Source organism: Desmodus rotundus, chromosome 8 (assembly GCF_022682495.2).
Source record: "Desmodus rotundus isolate HL8 chromosome 8, HLdesRot8A.1, whole genome shotgun sequence".
In the NCBI taxonomy this organism is placed as follows: domain Eukaryota; kingdom Metazoa; phylum Chordata; class Mammalia; order Chiroptera; family Phyllostomidae; genus Desmodus; species Desmodus rotundus.
The window spans coordinates 43,852,590-43,871,218 of record NC_071394.1 but is presented as its reverse complement, the minus strand read 5'-3'; the positions used below and the strand labels follow the sequence as shown (position 1 = coordinate 43,871,218).

Sequence of the window (18,629 nt, the reverse complement as noted above, 5' to 3'; positions counted from 1 at the left end):
AGACGCCAGAAGGTTGGACACCCTTCCAAGGCAACAAGGTGAAACAGTCACAGAGACAAACTTTATCCGTAGCTATGTTCACTAACCTGATTAACTGGAAGTCATTATTTGACTAATTTTCCATTGTGGATTCTTTCACGTTTCAATGGGCATGGGTTTGGGGATTACTCTTTTTGAGAGGTGGAGATACAGCTCCACCTCTCCTGCCCACTCTCATACATACTGTTCTTTCTTCTTTTCAGATCTGTTACAGTCTTGATTTGGGGGATTTGGTAAAGATATTTATATTCAACATTATTGCTGCATTTCCCAGAATGACCCTATTTGGAGTGAAGGAATCCTGCAGAGTACTATAGCAGGGCACCACACCACTGTTCCTTTGAGTTTGAAGCTGTAAGCTACTGTACCCAGGCCGGAAGCTGGCTTCCTTCTCACAGATGGGGGATCTCTCAGGCAACACTTCACCGTACCAGAGGTCAGGTGGAGGAGAGGGCATTCTCAGTGTTCCCAGGAAGAACAGCTGAGGCTGGGAGCCCATCAATGCCCACTGTGCCTGATCACTTCTGCCACCACGTTTACTGGGGATTTCTCATCCCACTGGGACTGTCCTTTCGAGACTGATGGATGTCCAAATAGAATACGGTCACACATGGCAAGAATTTTTATTTATGATGAGTTCTCTTTTATTTACATTTGTTTTGTACTGTTTTTGGTATTGAGTTGGAACACTCTCTCTACCCTGGTTGCACACCTGTTCTAGAAAAGCTGTAAACAACATTGTACTTTCCTGTACAAACCGCCTGTCGAAGTCGGAGCTGGCTGTTTCCATCCCAGTAATTACCTTCTCAGCTTACTTAATGCAAGTGAAAACTCTACTTGATCATGATATAATAAATAAAAGACATTAGGTAATTAGTAGTGCTGGTATATTTCTGAAATACTAAACAGACAAACAATAAACTGTGAACTTAATCACATGAGTTCTTACACAGTTTCAAGACAGGAAAATTAGAGCTCTCAGCTACAGTCATTTTAATAATCACACTGGATCTGCATTATTTATTAGTTATTACATGCTCAAGTGATTCAAGGTTGTACAATGCCTAAAATCATTCCAAAGCAAGCATACCTTTTGTCTTTTTAATCTGACTGGATTACACAATGAATATATTTGTATTTAGTTAAATTGCTAAGTTTATTTCACACATTTCATGAAAGAGACATCAACCATTCTCTTGATTTCCAACCAGACTGACTTTTAAAAATACAATCCTCTGTAAGGGAGTTAATTCGCTAGCTCTTTCTGATAATAAATGTTATGTAAACCTTCAGCCCAATTCTCAATGCTTTTGGTTCCCTAGCAAATCTTTAGTGCCCTCAGAGCTCCCTTGGAAGACCCCGGAATTCTGGAAAGAGAAGTAGCTTATAGAGGCGCAAAAGACAGCAAGAATTTCCATTTCTCTCAACAGCTTTCAAATGTGGATGCTTTCCCCCCTTTGCTGTCTGGGTACTCACCTTTCACCTTCAGCCTTACTCTTGGCAGTATGCTTCCCCTGCCCTTCCTCCAACCTTGATTCAATTCCTAAATGTTTTCTGCATTTTGTGAAGAGCCTGCAGCTTGAGGAATTTTGGTTGATTCAACGTTAAGTATTATTTGTTTGGAGGAGGGGAGTTTACAGAATTGACTAACACCAGCTGAGAACCAAGAAGCCACCCTTTTAGATGAAGAACCCGTCTGTTTAGTCTTGGAGTTCGTGTGACTTTTAGGGCAATTTCTCTGTTATACTGGATGAAGAAAGTTCTTAAATACCATGGTTTTTCATTTGCATCAACCAACGAAATGTAAAAATAAGGATTAGTTACTTTAATTTGCTGCTAAATGAAAAGGAGGTTTGGCTTTATTCATGTTACTGTAAAAACTAAATAATAAAGTATTCACACCAAGCGTGAATTTTTTTTTTGCCAGCAAAAGTTAAAACATCAAAGAAACCTCTTTCAAATACTAACAAATTTACTTACAAACACCTATATTTATTATTTCATAAATAGGCGCAACAGTTTCCATAAAAAAGATTAAATACAGACACAGTATGAAGAAACAATAATACAGAGCCATATGTAAAGGTTATAATTTAGCTTTTTCCAATCTGTTCCTGCATCTAATAAAATACCAGGTAAGCATTTGGCAGTTTTATACATAAAAGGACTTAAATGACATTACTAACCATTACACAAAAAGTGATACAAAAAAGCAATTTTTCTGCAGTACAAAATAAATGTGTTTGCGCTTCCCTTAACACTAGTTTCTTTTTTGTCTGATCAATGAGACAAAGCCAATTTGTTTTTAAATTAAAATCATTTGGGAATACTTTTTTTTTCAAACATTTTGAAAATATAGAACTATTAGTTGTTTTAAAAATGAAGTAAAAATATGAATGTTTGCCAATTTAACCCTTATTGTGAAATCAATAAACTGGAATGAGCCAGTTTCAAATTACAATTTAGCTACAAAAACATTCACATTTTATACTCTAGGAGAGTGTGACATAGATGCTATTTACAAACTTGCTATGACTGCTACATCAAGCCATTTAAAAAGTCTTTAGTAGTTTCATATAAACACCCATTATGAAAACCAATGGAAAATCCAGGACTTTTATCCGAGACATCTACAGTTGCTAAGGCAGTTACTATAGCGCAGCACTTCACAGCAAAAAACCAACATAAAATCTGAATGGTCCAAATTTCCTTCAGGAAAGAAGAAAAACAATGTCCATAAAGGATTAAAAAATAATAAAGAAGCATGACTATTTCCTCCAGAGTGGGTGACCCACAAGCTCAAATGGTCCTAAGTGCTTAGCAACTTGTATTTTCTAATAAAATGGAGAACTGCCTTGACTGTACAAAGCAATCCATAGTGAAAAGACTTCCCTGAATTCCTCAGTGGAAAGGAGAGGTGTTCAGATTTTCAGGTAAGGTAGAGTGCTTTGTCCCTCTGCATGCCCCTGTATGAAGAGAAAAGAAAGAATGTCTTGTTACACACAAGCCCTGTGCTACAGGTGACCACAGGGGGATGTCAGTCTATTTGTTACAGCTTGAAGGATGATGAAGTTGTGCCCTGGGAAAATGCGCTGTTAGTCACCCTACATCTAAAGCAAACAGGGATCTAAAGGCGTTTATTCTTGGGCTGGCTAGAAGACCGCTTAAACATGTCTGGAGCGGCGTCTTCTGCTTTCACGCACGTGGAACCATTCCAGATAATCTTTTTAGAAAGCAGAAAGAAAAGACAGATATTTCCTTGGACTTTGGGAGCAGGGCACCATAGGCATGCTATGAGTACTGTCCACCACCAGGTGGCGATGACCGGCTGCTTACCCACTACTGCAGTAGTCGTTATTCCAGTCCACGGGCTGGGCGGGAGGATTTCTGCACCCAGAACGCACATACTCCATTGCCTGGGTGACCACTTGTGCAGCTGTAGATGTAGGATTGATTATAGTCTGATAGTCGGGTGGGAGAGTAAATCCCTGAAAGGGAAAGCAGACCACAAATAAGGATCAAAGTGGCTCTTAAAGAAGAAATGCACCTAAATATTTATCCATTGTTTGCAAACACATGACTGCCCTGTTGCTTGTGGCTCTGCGAGGGCAAGCTTATGGGAAACGCAGAAAACTTAAAACAAAGGTAGAAGAGAAAACTTAAAACAAAAGTAGAAAAGAAGTGCTTACAACCCTATTCTTCTTACCTTTCCTTCATTTAACCATTTGTTAGCAAACCTTTAATTATACTCTTGAGCAGATAAATTGAATAAAAAGAAACAGTTCAAAATACAGAAAAGCTGATTCATTCCAAACAAAGAGAAAGGATCTAACCTCTTCAAAGTTTATGTTTTCTATCAAACCTAAGGATACATTAATAGTTAATTCCCCAGAATATGCAACAGAATCTTTTTTTGAAGGATTCGGGCAGCAGGTGGCTGAGTGTTTTATTAGACTACACCTATTCACATATTGTTCTCAAAACCCTTTTTCTTCATTCAGTTACAAAGGGACCATCTGCTTCTTCTTTTATCTGTACTTTTTTCTCAGCTAAAAAATTTCAACCAAAGCTTTCTCACAGTTGTTGGACTAATATAGGGAAAAGATTCAGAACAACCTGCCAATGGAAAACACCAAGAAAGAAAAGTATAAGATAGGACAAATAATTTTTAATTGAAAAGTCTATTAACTGGCAAATAATAATCAGACTTCAGGAAGATGCTTTTGGTACATTGATATAGTGAAATGTTGACTTTTAATTCTCGCAAAGCCAGTGCAAATTCAAGGACAGAATCTCTGAAGTATATATTTATATCTGGTAAACAAAAAGCTTTACACACTACGATTTATTTTTAGCTTATCTAGTGAATTCAAAAGCAGCATAAGCAAGCTTTGCTGGAAATGACCAAAAAAGCAACTTAATTAATCTTGTGGTTGTCTCTTTCTGCAGCCAATTTCATACATGGTTTTTAACCACTGAAAAAAAATCAACTTATTTAAAAATGAACCATTCTCAATTTACTTGCAGGGAGCTTTTTAAAAGCATAATATTATAGAGTTTTTACCTATCTTTCTTTTTTAAAAAACTCAGCAGAATGATCAGAGGATTGATTTTTAACTAAGGATATTTCCTTAGACTTTCAGTCATGTATGAAATGTTCCTCTTGGGACATTCAATGTCCCCTTTTACTCAAAGATACCTGTTATCAAATTTCCTCAATTCTCAATATTGGCTTTAAGATACTAATTTATTTTTCATTCAAATGATAAAGACTTCAAGCCAATGTCCACACTAACGCCCATGAAAGCTGTGGATGAATGACAAAACTTTGAATAATTGGAAACAGATCATCGAAAAGTAGAGAATTCAGCCAGCTTGGTTATTTGACCTCACACAGACTAAAAGGAAGAGAATGTTTCCTAAATTAACAATTGGCTTATGGGAAATAAGCTTGTCTATGTAGACACCACTTGCAGCTCAAGCTGTAAATGTTTTCTGAAATAGCAAGGTGAACAGTAAGAGGTTGAACTGGGTATCTGGTTCTCTAGTCCTTTCTGGGCTGAATTCCTCTCTTTCTCCAGATGGTCCTCTACCTGCTATGCAGAGTCCCACTGGCTTCTACGAAGTGCATTCCTTTCATCATGGTCCTATAGTATTGCCTTTATGGAGCTCATTGTCCAGCTTTCTTGACTTCTCCCCCCTAGTATCTAGTGTGACGCTGGGCAAACGTCAGGAGAAAACTCCTACAGTGAGGTGCTTCGTACTGACTCTCCTTTCAGCCCCCGTCCGAAGTGCTGGCCACAGGGACTCGCCTACTGGCTGGTCTCAGGGAGTGGCCCATATTAGTGACTCACTAAATCACGTTTTCTGATAAATGCAGTTTAACAGACACTACTTATAGTTACTGTTGTAAAGGCACAAGGAGTATAAATATGTAAATCTCAGGGCTTTCCTATCGTTTTAATATAAAATTCTCCATACTGGATTTTTGCACAAGTGACAACATGTAACCTAAAAGTAAACAAGTCTCAAAAATAGAGTAGTCAAAAAATATCTTGGGTTAGTTAAAAGTATGGAAACATATATAAAAGCAAAAAATAAATAAAAACAAAAGAAACCACTTCCACCCCGCCCTACTCAATCAAGGACAGAAACCCCCATTGCCCCTCCCCCACCCACATCCAGTGAAAATAGTTTCCCAGGGTTGGGCAGAGAACATCAGGAGAACACTAATTTTTAAGTTATTTGTCTAAGATTAAATGGGTAACTTCAGTTTCTAAAACCAAAATCATGTGCCATCTACAAAGTTCAAAGATTTAAAATTCATCTAACTTCAATGTCTACATTTAAGATCACTAAAATTAAAACAACAAAGGACCAAGAAAAATACAAGCAAAACCTGACGTGACATCATTTTACTTGCTTTCAATTTAGAAAATGAAACATTCTCCTGAACGTTATACACAGAGATGCTGAGGTCAAACCGAGAGCTAAGTACATTTTTATTATTGATGTAAATATGAAACGATGATATAAATTTTTGAAAAATGTTGGCTTAGCAGTCTAATTAAACAAGACTGAATATTTTGCATTTTAATGCTCAAGAGAAAAATCACCAACTGTTTTGTAGCATGCCTGGAATTTTAAATTTCATTTTCTGGTGCCAGATTGAAATAAAAATAGGAAACATGATAAAGATTAATTTGATGTCAGAAGGGACATTTGCTCTTTAATTAGATTTCTGTAGCCTTAGCAGTTTTGTTGGGCCACCATAGCAAGCCCTGCAAAGCCTGCAGCACAGCCCAACGGCGATCCTCATATCCACACTTTGCTGGGAACTAATTTCATTTCCTGCCTGTCTGGAGAGGTATTTTCAACAGGCATCAATGTTTTTGTCTTCACAACTGATTTATTCATCAATCTCAATGTGATTTTTTTAAACCTTTAAATTACACCCAAATCCTAAAGAAGCTGTTTATTACACAAGGAAATTGAAAATCTGTCTGTGTGATATCTTACAAAGATTATTTTCTTAAGGTTATAAAGGAAGTTGACAGATATTAATGATTTTTTTTCTTGACCTCATTCGACAATATCGTGAACAGAAAAAAAGGAAGAAACTGGACCAAAAAAGCTGCTCTATGGGTTTAGCGTATAAAATATTATTCTAGGAAAAAAATGAAGCTATTATTCCTGGTGGACCATATAATCATTTTTGTAGGATATATTCATTTTCAGAAGAATAATAAAATAGCTAAAGTAATACTGAAATATGAGACATTATTTTAAAATTATAGCAGCCACTAATTTTCTCTTTCTTTTTTCCCCTTGAGGTTTGAATATGTAAACATGGCCCCCCATACCCAGGAAGCAAACATCTTCAGGATAAAGGTGGTTTGGATGGTGCATCAGACAGGTGTAATTTCATCCGCAACCTGGGTCTGCTGCCACAGGCAGAGGACTGACTTTGATGACTTGGACATTGGCCCCTACACACTGCTGTGGTTGTAATATGTTCAGTGATATGAAGGGGTGATGGACACTTGGATCCTGATTTTAGGATTACCAGCTTGGTTATCCTAAAGGGCTACCAGTCCTTTAACCTGGGGGATGGTATTCCAATGCCCTGCCTATGAATCTGACCCCATCCCCCATCACTCTCCATTCACCAGGCTCCCACTGGCTGCCTTTCCTTGTCCTGGACCAGCCCTGCTCCTCCCAGCATGGTCCTTCCAGTTTGGAGCCTCTTTTCTTTGCTCCTGGCTTTCCCTCCACACCCTTCCCACTTTCCTGTATTAAAGGCTGCCTCCTCTTCCCATTCTTCAGGTGGTTGTGACAGCCTTTGATAGGACCTCACTGATTTACTCCAGCGAACGGCCCCTGCAGGTGCCCTGCAGTTTGTCCTCCTTTTTTATCTTTTTTTTTCCATGGGACCTTAATAATTTATCTGTTTATCTTATTCCCACTTGCTACCCATCCAACTCTGATGTGAGCTCCATGGGGTAGAGGCCTTATTACTTGTTCTCATTGATCATTCAATTCCCAGAGCCAAGACGGTGTCTAGCACATGTTAGAGGTTCTAGTAATATTTTTAGAATAAATAAAAAAGTTTTAAAAATTTCCAAGGAAAAAATAATAAAATAAAATAAAAACTTCCAGGGAATTGAAATTCTACAAACTACCTTATAATTTCTTCTAATATTTAAACACTTTTACTACTCTTTAAAAAAATGCTCTTATTTGTCCATTCCGCATTATTTTATTGACTACCTAGCAGGATCAAGGCATTGTTATAAGTGATTTTAGTCACTGTAGTCTCTCAGTCTCCACTTCGGGCCCTTTTGTCTTCTATTATTAATGTAAATTGAAATCAGGCCCTACCATCTTGGTAAGAACACTTTTTGAGATATGCTAATAGAACTGACTTAGAGATTGATGAATAACCTGTCCGGTGTAGTCCGTTCTATCTTTTTCCTATTCGGTCCAGATTCTTTGTGGAAAGACAGATCACTGGAGTTTTCACACGTGGCATTACGTAATTCTGAAATGTTGGAAACTATTCAGGGTCATGACCAGCTCCTCTAAGGTCTTTGCATATATAAAAAATGGAAGCATCTCTGACTGGATGAATTAGGAAGAAGTTGTCCTTTCTGGCAGAACTCTAGTCCTCAACTTGTTGAGCAGACTGTGACTTCCATGTTCTTTCCTCCAAGAAGAAACAGCCCCATGTTACAGCACTGTGAGCAATCCATGGGCCCCAAGCCAGCAGCAAGCCCCGTTAGGCAGGGGTCAATAGACACATCCCTCAAACCATTAATTCCTCACACAAACACTATTGGTTCATTAAAATGCAGGGACACCCAAAAGTGTCCCTTTTATTGTGAATGATATCTGATGGAAAGAGTGGAAATTTGACCCTGTGAGCATCACTTGATCACAAACAGGGCTGTGGGCAAGGCAAGATGGCGGAAGTTGGCTTTCCTGAGTCTTCCTCCCCAGGCAGCCAGCAACTAGTCTGTTGAACATAGCTAAGTACATTGTCAGAGCTTCATCAATATCCTTGCCTTAGGGACCAAGGAAGACTGCAGCTAGGCTCTCCACAACCATGTTAATTTGAGAATTAACTAGAATTTAAAGGCCCTGCAAATTCTTCTGAGACACAGATTTTCTAATATAAAATTGGTAATAGTTTACAAGGATGATGAAGAGTGAGAGGCACCAGGTCCAGCACTTGAGAATCCAGGCTCTGATTTCTGAGTAGACTGGGGTGTGAATTCCAGCTCTGACCTCCTAGGCACATTACACAACTCTGCCGAGCCTGGGTTTCCTCATCTGCATAAGGGAGGTAATGCTAGTAGTACCTACATTATACATTTTCTGAAAGTAAGGATAAGGTAAGATAACAGATTAATATTCGCTATTGTCAGCTCTCAGAAATCCCGTCTACAACTACAATGACAAAAATGAATTTGAGACCACTTATATTTAATTCCTCTTTCTGGTTCTTCTGCACCCTACCCTAGTCCAACTATAGACTCAAATTCCACAGAGGCCTAGGCATTGGTTCTATGCAAAGGTTTTGTTTGCATATTTAATTATACATCTGGAAAAAATGGAGTTTAGATTATAAAAGTGAGATGAATTTGATATTATTTGTAGCTTTTACCTGGTCTATTTTTTTAAAATAAGTTTTTAGGATTTTTAAATATTTTATGTTCAGTTCAGTTTATACCTTTTGCTCCTCATTTTCAAATTTTAAAATAAAACCAGAATCCAAAAGGAAAACTTACTTTCAAAGAAAAGTTAAGCTAAGATTGCGCACAAATGTTTTCTGTATCGGGGAGTGGGCAGGGAGGTTTCCAAACTCTTATGTTTTCTAATGCATGCAGAAGCCAGGTATCCATTTCAAAATAAAACTCTGGTTAAAATGTTCATTTCTTAGGACTTTTAAAGTTGTACCCATTGATACTTCGGACCATAAAGAGTGGGTCTGATTACATGTTGCAGCTTTTATTGGACTCAGCAGTCATACCAGTCAGGACTTCCTTATATCTGAACACTGTTTTTTCAAAAAAAATATAGAGTTCTAAATCCCAAAGAGATCTTTAGTAGCAGTTGGCATCTCAAAATAACAAATGCACTTTACTCAAGCAGAAAACTAGGGTGATTATAAAGGTGAAGCAAAATGGATAACAGGAGAAGGAAACCAGTGATTATGCAAAGCAGCAGCCATCAACTGTTGTGATTGTATAATGCTGCCCAAACTCTCCACCTGTGAATTGTGTTTTTCAGAAGGCAGATATTTATCGAATATCTTCAGTTCTGTCTCTATTTAAATAGAACAGACAACACCTGTCTCCCTCTTTACTGAATGAACAGACCCCCCAGCACATGGCACGTACCTGCTGCATGGTGGGTGAATGTAAGGCAGACTGGACCTGCATGGGGAGCTGGTTCCCAAGGGGCTGCTGCATGGCGAGTGGCTGGTGCTGCTGCATGTTGAGATGCTGGTGGAGAGGTGGACTGATCTGGAGGGGAGGAGGGGGGGACACGGCCATGTTTGCTATAGAGACAGTCACTGGCATTTGGTTATTCGGCTTGGGGGCTATGCTCCTGGGGAGACTTGGGTGCATGGCAGTTAGGTGGGGATTCATTCCTGGTTGTTGGTGATAGTGGGAACTTAGGTACAGAGCTGAGTGGGCCTGGCTGGGCCCATGGAACACTGACGGCTTTGAATTGATCAGCTGAGGAGATTGAGATGTCTTAACATCAACAGGTTCACTGTAGCTCTGTGGAGGAAGCAAACAAGAGCAAAGTTAAGACAGACACACATGGTGTTGATTTCTGTTAACAAGATGTTATGAAAGTTTTCACATGAACTTCCACGGGAATCAACACCCATTCCTATTCTTGACTCTACTACTTAAGAACTCTGCCACCATTATTTGTAAGGTGACTCATGCAAGACTGAGCTTCTTCTATCTCTGGTAAGAAATGTAAAACAACTTATGATGGCTTTTTTTCTTTTTCTAAATACTAAGCCCTAACTTGGTGGCTTTTCTCATCATCCAAATAAAGAGAAGACAATCAGGGTGGAATGGATACCATCATCGTCCTAACAGGAAATACACAGATAGCTCACTTTGAAAGTATTTCCGTGTTGGAGTTCTTCTATTGATTATGTTTAGTTTTTTTCTTTTTGTATTCTCCAAGAGCCTTGGCCTAGATATTTGTACAAAGAATCAAAGCTAGTTGATAGAAATGGATTTGGAATCTAAGAGTTCTAAAATACCTTTCTGCAGTCACATGAAACCACATTAATATATCTTCAAAGGAACCATGGAACTCATCTTGATTTTTAAAGAAGCTGGTGATGAATTGTCCCCTCTAATGAACTAGATAAAAATAATCTCCCTTAGAAATTTTAGACTTCATCATAAGTGAATATAATTTTGCCCTAATGTTTTTTATACCTTCATATGGCCATTTCCTAATACTCTTTTAATTGGCTTAACAACCAGGCATTTTGGTGGAAGCCAGAAAGAATCGAGAATGGAGCCTGAGGCATTTCTTTCTGGGCATGAACTGACCGCCCGCTTTGCTGAGAGGAACAGGCTGACAGAATGAATGGTGAAAGGCAAAACCAGCTGGGGAAAGAATTGCTGAAATGTCCTTTGGGAGAAAAAAGTCACCTCGTCAAAACAAGGTCTTGAGGATGCGTGTATGTCCTTATTCTACGACCTCGGTGTCATGCCTGCTCAGTTTACAAGTCAGAATGAGTTTCTCGTTCCTCCCAGCAACGCAGAGTCTTTCAGAGTTCCTCTTGCTCTGTGCAGCTCCATGAACGGACAGGCACATTAGGCCGACTGGCTCCTCACACATGAAGACAAGAAACTCAACATGGGAGCATCACGTCAGCCTACGACCTTGCTAGCAGCACAACTCATTTCCCCCCCAATAATGTAGGAAAATTAAATGAAAACCACAGTAAGGACAACACTCCCTGTGTGTGCTGACTCGAGGAGGGGAGGCTGGTTAAATGGGCTAGTACCCTACATGCTGTCTCTCTGGGAAGGGCACAACCGGCATCTGTGAAAATACGCCAAACCCTGGGAATCTGGGGTACCGTGAGGCTGAATACTCCACGCAGAGTATAGAGTAAGTGTGCCCAAAGAGTTCAAGTCCTTCCAAAGAATCCTCTCATTATTTTTCTCTGTGTCAATGTCCGTAACAGCATTATCAATAAAATATAATTAAAAGAAATAAATATAGTACCTAAAAGGTGCTTTCAATTAAAAAATTAAATCAATGTTCTTCCTTCCACTTAAAAGTTCTTACTGTTGATGCACAGAGTAGTGAAGAGTTTAAGGAAAAGGTCAATGAGGCTAACTCAGGCCGTGTAAACAGTGACTAGTTCTACATCATAATAATATGTACGGCAGTGATATGCCTCAAAAATCTTTCCGTTCGCGCCAAGACAGTCATGTGTTTATTGTGTGTGTGCTGAAGTCATCAGGGAAAGTGCTCGCATTGTGTTTGCATTCCCTCTTCCTAGCCTATGGCCCAGGGGAGGGTTTCATATTAGTCACATACTGTGTCACCGTCATTCAGGGAAGAAGAGATTGCATGATGAGCTGAAAACTATAACGCATCATACTTGTTAGTGCATCTTTAGTTTTTGCTTTTTAGATGTTTTAAGTTCAAACAGAAGGGAAATCACTCACCTTTGCCACGCTCTCAAAACTATGAAATATAGGTAACTGTAAAATGTTTTTGTTCTTATTTCTGTAGCCAGCGATCGCCTCATTACCTACTGATATGATATATATAAGGTATATACAGGGTCTGGCACAAATAACGCCCCCTTTTTATTACAAAATCATAAGCATGTAATTCTGTAACATATCAATATCACACTCAAGCACACCATATGATATTTTAGGTGAAATGTTCGAATTAAAACTATAAATTATTACACCCATATTATTTCCCTACCAACCACACTCAAGCAGGCCTCCCTTCTGCCGGACCCTGTCTGTACATTACATACGTAGCCTGAACTTGCATACGCACCTGTGTGTACATAAACCAAATGTACAGAAGTCCATATGACATGTCGTCCAGACATAATCATAGAATCATCCCTAGAGTTACTACGATGTAATAAATACATTTCTGTAAATTAAACAGACTTAAGGAAATACACTTCCACTAAGAATGACTAATCCTAATGAGCACGCACACTCGGCAAGCAGCAGGTCTGACCTCGTGGGTGGATAGCCAGTCCTGGAAAGCAGTTCTAGGTGCAACAACCACTTTGTTCCCCCCCCCCCCCCCCGCACAGTTTCCAAGGTGTATTGAAGGGGTTCCTGGGAAAATAAACAGCTTTAAAGCACAAGGTTCGTAGTAAAATATGTGTGGTGGCAGCACTGGGTTACGTGAGACTGAGTGGGCGCCCTGCGAGCAGGGCTTCTCGGGACCCTGGGCATGCGGATGTGTGTTGTAACTACAGGGAAGGGCCACAGAAATCTCCTCTCGGTGGGCCATCTCGTGGCAATAGTTTTCAATGAAAAATACCGGTGCAGGAGAATGAATCAACTACACACATATTTAAAATGGCAAATAGAACATACATTTCAATTTAAATAGATGTCTTGCCTCAAATAAATTGATTTTTATTGTCTTAAAATGCATAGTTAAATTATATACGTTCATAATCATTGTTTCGTGTTTCCTGGAATTCTATCTGCATAGTGAATTTCATATTCTAGGCTAAGGACAATGACAGTTTCTTGAAGGATTTAGGAAGTTGGTAGCTTCCCAATTACAGCCTAGAAAAGCTAAGGTGTGGACATGTTAATGGTTTTCCTCAACGTTGAATGAAAAATAAACAATGAGCCAAACTCTCCCAAATTTTACTTTTTCATTAGTAGCATGTGGTCTGCCATAGAGATAGATGATAGATAGACGTGGAGACAGGAATATAGACTTATAGATACATAGAAATAAGTTGCAACCTCATTTGAGATACTTTATTGCCAACCTTGCAAAGACTCTCATTTTTCATGGTAAACACAAAACATTTTGTCTATTCGGCTGTTTCTGTGTCGTTTATCTTTTTTAGACTATAAACCGTGTAAAGATCAGTAAAACTAAACCATTTTGGGGATGGACTGTGGGAGCGGGGGTGGGCTGGGCAGAGGAGGACAAAGCGGGGGGGATAGGGACCACTGTAATAGAGTAACAATAATTACTGGAGAGCATTATGCTAAGTGAAATAAGCCAGGCAGTGAGGGACAAATACCATATGATCTCACCTTTAACTGGAACATAATCGACAAAGGAAAAAAGCAAGCAAAATATAACCAGAGACACTGAAAGTAAGAACAATCTGACAGTAACCAGAGGGGAGGTGGGAAGGGATATGGGGGGGAGGGTTCAGGAACAACGATAAAGGACACATGGACAAAACTAAGGGGGAGGATGGAAACAAGGGAGGGAGGTGGGTTTGGCTGGGGTTGGGGGGAAGTGGTGGGAGGTAAATGCAGACAACTGTAATTGAACAACAATAAAATAATTAAAAAAGGAAACAATTAAAAAAATTCACACAAAAAGGGAGAGGAGATATTCCAGGCTATGGGGAAAAAATAGCAGTAACTTTAATCACTTGAAGGAATATGGGCAAATGAAGTAGATTTCTCAAAGTAATGATTTAGACAACATTTGAAACAAAATTTATGACATAGAGGGGGAAAGAATTTTGGGAAGTTGCATGATTTGTCTTTACTTTCCAAATATTTAACGTGACAAGGTAAATAATGTGTCTAGCTATGTGACGGTACGCGGCAGGCACCTCAAAAGGCATACTTCCCTGTATTCCCTCTATAAAATGAGCCCTCCATCATCAGGAGAAGGATCTTTTTCATGAATGACTTGAATCTCTGTTCCCCATGCATCGGGCACCATGCCAAGTACTCAGAGACGGCAAACGGGTTTCCCGAATGGCCGAATGACTCTCCTTGAGCAGCACACAATCACTGCTGCCCCTGCTGAGGCCCTGACCAAACACGCCCTTCCTCTTCCCAGCAGGTGAGGAAAGATTGGAGAGCTTTGCAGACCTACAGAATATCAGACTGATGCTCCACTTTCTTCTTCGCTCTCAGCAGAAACCATGCCCTCCCAGGAGTGATGAGAAATTACGACCCTTGGCTTAGTCCTTTGTTTGGTTAACTGGCCCTTTACTCTGCCCTGGACTTTGGGTGGATGCAGACGGCAGGGAAGCTGACGGTGCTCCACTCCTAGTTTGAGAATCAGCATCTTTATGTAAAAGTCTACCCATTTAGGAAGGAAAAAACCTACCTCTAGCTTCATTTCTGATTAATTCTTCATCAGACTAATACAACAGGGCACCTATTAATTACTGAGTTATTTTATTATCTTGAAAGATAGGAAGAATAAGTTCATTTTCCATAGCAAAGTGCCATGAATTCATAATCTGAGTAAATGGGAATATTAAAAAACCATAAATTTAATATACTGTCATTTTTTCCAATTAAATTATGAAAGCAAGGCTACAATTTTGCAAATTAATTATATTGTGTCTGAAGATCTTTATACCTGCCTTTCATAGGGTAGAACTATTTTCTCATACAGACTTAATAATTTGTATTGGTTTCTATTTTTGAACACATTAACCAGTTTTATTTTAGTGGTGTGTGCTTTAACCCGATAAATAAATGTGATTTTACTACTGTACACACAACTGAAAATCAACCCACAAACCAGACATTTTTTTGCAAAAGCTTTGTTCTTGCTATTGGTTTCTTTATAAGCTCTATTTCCTGTTTGCTTCTGGATCCCTGATTTTGAAAGATGTTCTCTATAAGTAAAATGAGTGTACATGTGTGTACCAAGAGAGACTTTTGGGTCTTCTCAGTAGAATCTTCCACAAGAGAGCGATACAATGCTATAAACCTTAAGACACTTCTTAATAACCAAATTGTTGATTATCCAAGATAGTTTTGATCCCATTTACTTTGTAGAATGACGATAATACTGCAGAGTGTATAAGTGCCCCCATCCTGGGATGATAAGTGTTATAAGAATGAAAAATTGACAAAGCAATTGTTATTTAAAAAAAAAAAGTATAAACACGGGACATAAAATTCAGTGGAAGCAACAATGGAGGAGTTGCTGAACCAAATAAGAGTAATCGCCCATCTCATTTGATTCTTGTTTTCAGCACTGACCAATACTTGATGCACTGGAAATTTAACAACATTTATGGACTGACTCAATTGTGCATTGATACTTCTGGGTGAAATATTCTTCCTGGTCCTTGCAGGAGATTAACTTACACCCTGAAGCATGAGATTTTATTATCTTTAAATCACAATCTGGGCTTACAAAGATGCAAATTTTATGTTAACAGTCATAAAAATAGTCCATCCCATTTCCAAATTTAGACTCAGTGTTTGTCTCCATGGCATGAATTCTATAAGTTACTTCGTCCTGAAAAAAGAAATCATTGCTTTTGTTTTGAATGTACTACCCCGTCAGTTCAACTGAGCACTGTGATTCTTTACCACTGGTTGTGCAAGAGAAGTTTTGTAACTTAATTCAATGCTGTCCTCCTCTGTACATTTAAGAAATCACTTCCGTTGTCCCTATAAATTTTAGCACAAGGCAGAAGCAAAATCTCCTATGTGGAGTGTGACCTTAAAGTCATGAGTCTGACGACCCTTGTTTAACAAACCCAAAGGAGTTCACGGGAACGCTGTCCCCTCCAGGCCAGCACTTGTAAGGCGGTGGAAGTTTCTTTCAGCAACACTGCGTTTACTGGGAATATCTGAGAACTTCCGTTCTGGATTTCTCTGCAGAGCCTGCGGAGCACCGTTTCACGTCTCCTCAGACAATGTTTCGTCTTTTGATGGTGAATTTGATTTTTGGAAACAGCGCATAGTCACTGGAAGCCAAGTCTGTGGGTTATAACTGAGTGATGTTTGGGGAAAAGAATGAGGTGTGAAAACAACGTAACAAGATTGACTTTCTAAAGTGGCTCATAAACTTTTCTGACTACAGTTCTAAACGAGGAGTTTCAAGAATCTTTTGAACTCGGGGAGCAATAACGAAATAAGTTCGCAGCCTCCCCAGGTGACCACTTTGAAGGCAACACTCATTTTGGGAATATAAATTCTGCTCTTTGTGGTAAAATGAAACTAGTTCCAATTGCTTTAAAGTTATACATTATTTTCAACATAATAATTTAGATCCACGTCTATGGAAAAACTATATATCCTTAAGCTTTACTTAATAGGCCAACCCCAAATGACATTAAATAGCATATAAAACCACTCCAGCCAAGAAGCCCGAGCCTTCACAACATTCTTGGCTGTCGGACTATTCTTAGTCTCTCCCAGCTAAAGACTCATAAAGACTATTTCAATTAAGAAACCTGTGTAGATGAGTTTTTAAAATAGCTAGATCATTTCTTATCCTTATAAAAGGATTTATCTTGAAACAAATTTTTATTTTAATGTCACTTTAAAAATTTCTTTATATGAAAGCAGCCTTGCAGACAAATTGATAATATGAGCCAGCTAAATTTTCAATCATGCACAAACTTTTCCTAGTTTTTTGCACACTTACCAATGACATTAAAATAAAATTATAACAATAATAATAAAATAGCTGGTATTTATTGTTTCCTGTAGGTTCTCAAATCATGCAGCTTATATTGAGTTTCTTATTTTATCCTCATGGAAACCCTACGGTGTAGGTCCTAGTATCTTCTCTGTTTAACACATGAGTTAGAGACTTAGAACAGCTGAATAACTTGCATGAAGACCTGCTGTCAGGTGGTGGGAAACCTGGACTCCAAACTCAGAATCCTGCCCCCAGGGCCTGTGGGCCTCTGTGCCCTCTGATGACTCTCTCAGTGTGACATCAGCGGCACTGTAGAGGTCCTCAATGCGTCCCTTGATGCCTTATGGAAGCACAGAGGTTGAAGATACCTTAGAGCTCTACAGTCCTTATTTATAAACCTTCGTTTCCTGTTTTTAAATCTCTGTATAAAAACCTGTTTACCCAAATAATTCAAGAGTTTAGTAGTGCCCTTTGTTCAGACTACATTCCTCTGGTTTGAAATGGCCTCCCTTTTCTTAGTCTGGCGTCGGAGAAAACAGCAGTTGTCCCTGTCCTATGCCGGACGCCCGTCATGGGCGTGCGCGTGCCTACGTCTTGCATTACAGGCTTAGAAATTTCAGATCCTCTCTTCTCGGCTACTGCTTTCTGCCCTTCACTTTCAGCCACTTACATTTTTTAACTATTATATTTCAATTACAGTTACCGTTCCATATTGTATTAGTTTCATGTGTACAACAAAATGATTAGACATTTACATACCTTACGAAGTGATCATCCTGGGAAGTCTGGTACACACCCGGCACCATACGTAGTTATTACAACGTCATTGACTATATTCCTTATGTTGTACTTTATATCCTCCTGACTATTTTTATAACCGGCAATTTGTACTTTGCAATCCCTTCACCTTTTCACCCATCCCCAAACCCTCCTCCCATCTGGCAACCATCAATTTGTTCTTTGTGTCTGTGAGTTTGTTTCTGTTTTGTTTCTTTCTTCATTTTGTCTTTCAGATTCCCCATGTAAGTGAAATTGCATGGTATTTGTCTTTCACTGTCTGACTTATTGCGTTTAGCTTAATTTCAGTTGCTTTTATGACTGTTTCTTCTGAGATCTCTTCAATCTCCCTATTTAAATTATAGAGCCTCCAGTTGAATAAATTGTTCCAGGGTCTGACGAGTGTTGTGTTTCCACACTCTGCACTCCTATGCACCTGTCCAGTTCTGAAGTGTTTGCACAGCAGAGCGTGGCCTGTGGCTGGGTGGTGACCAGGTGAGGCACGGGAACAGCTGGAAGATCATGGTGCAGAGTGACGCTCTTTCAACATTCTGCAGGCCCTGGACTTCTCTGAGGGTCTCCGGCATGCCTCTGGTGGTAGCAGTCGGGGGTGAAAGTGGGCAACTTTCTACCCCCCGCCTCGTGTAAGCCAGGGAAGCTTTATCTTA

The 18,629-nt window shown here is 39.2% G+C and overlaps 1 protein-coding gene across 3 annotated transcripts in view; it reads right to left on the bottom strand.

Annotated features, from left to right (window-relative positions):
* Positions 1 to 638: 638 nt before the first annotated feature.
* TOX (thymocyte selection associated high mobility group box) overlaps positions 639 to 18,629 on the bottom strand; it is a 304,021-nt gene continuing 286,030 nt past the window's right edge. For 2 of the 3 annotated variants that reach the window (XM_045181717.2, XM_045181718.3), the window contains 3 exons: positions 9,942 to 10,328; positions 3,376 to 3,527; positions 663 to 3,005 (listed from right to left, as the gene is read on the bottom strand). In XM_045181717.2, the coding sequence (XP_045037652.2) occupies positions 2,969 to 3,005; positions 3,376 to 3,527; positions 9,942 to 10,328 (576 nt within the window). In that variant the 3' untranslated portion in view covers positions 663 to 2,968. Of the gene's footprint in view, positions 3,006 to 3,375; positions 3,528 to 9,941; positions 10,329 to 18,629 lie in introns of all 3 variants that reach the window. The other variant, XM_024572271.3, reaches the window with a different exon arrangement.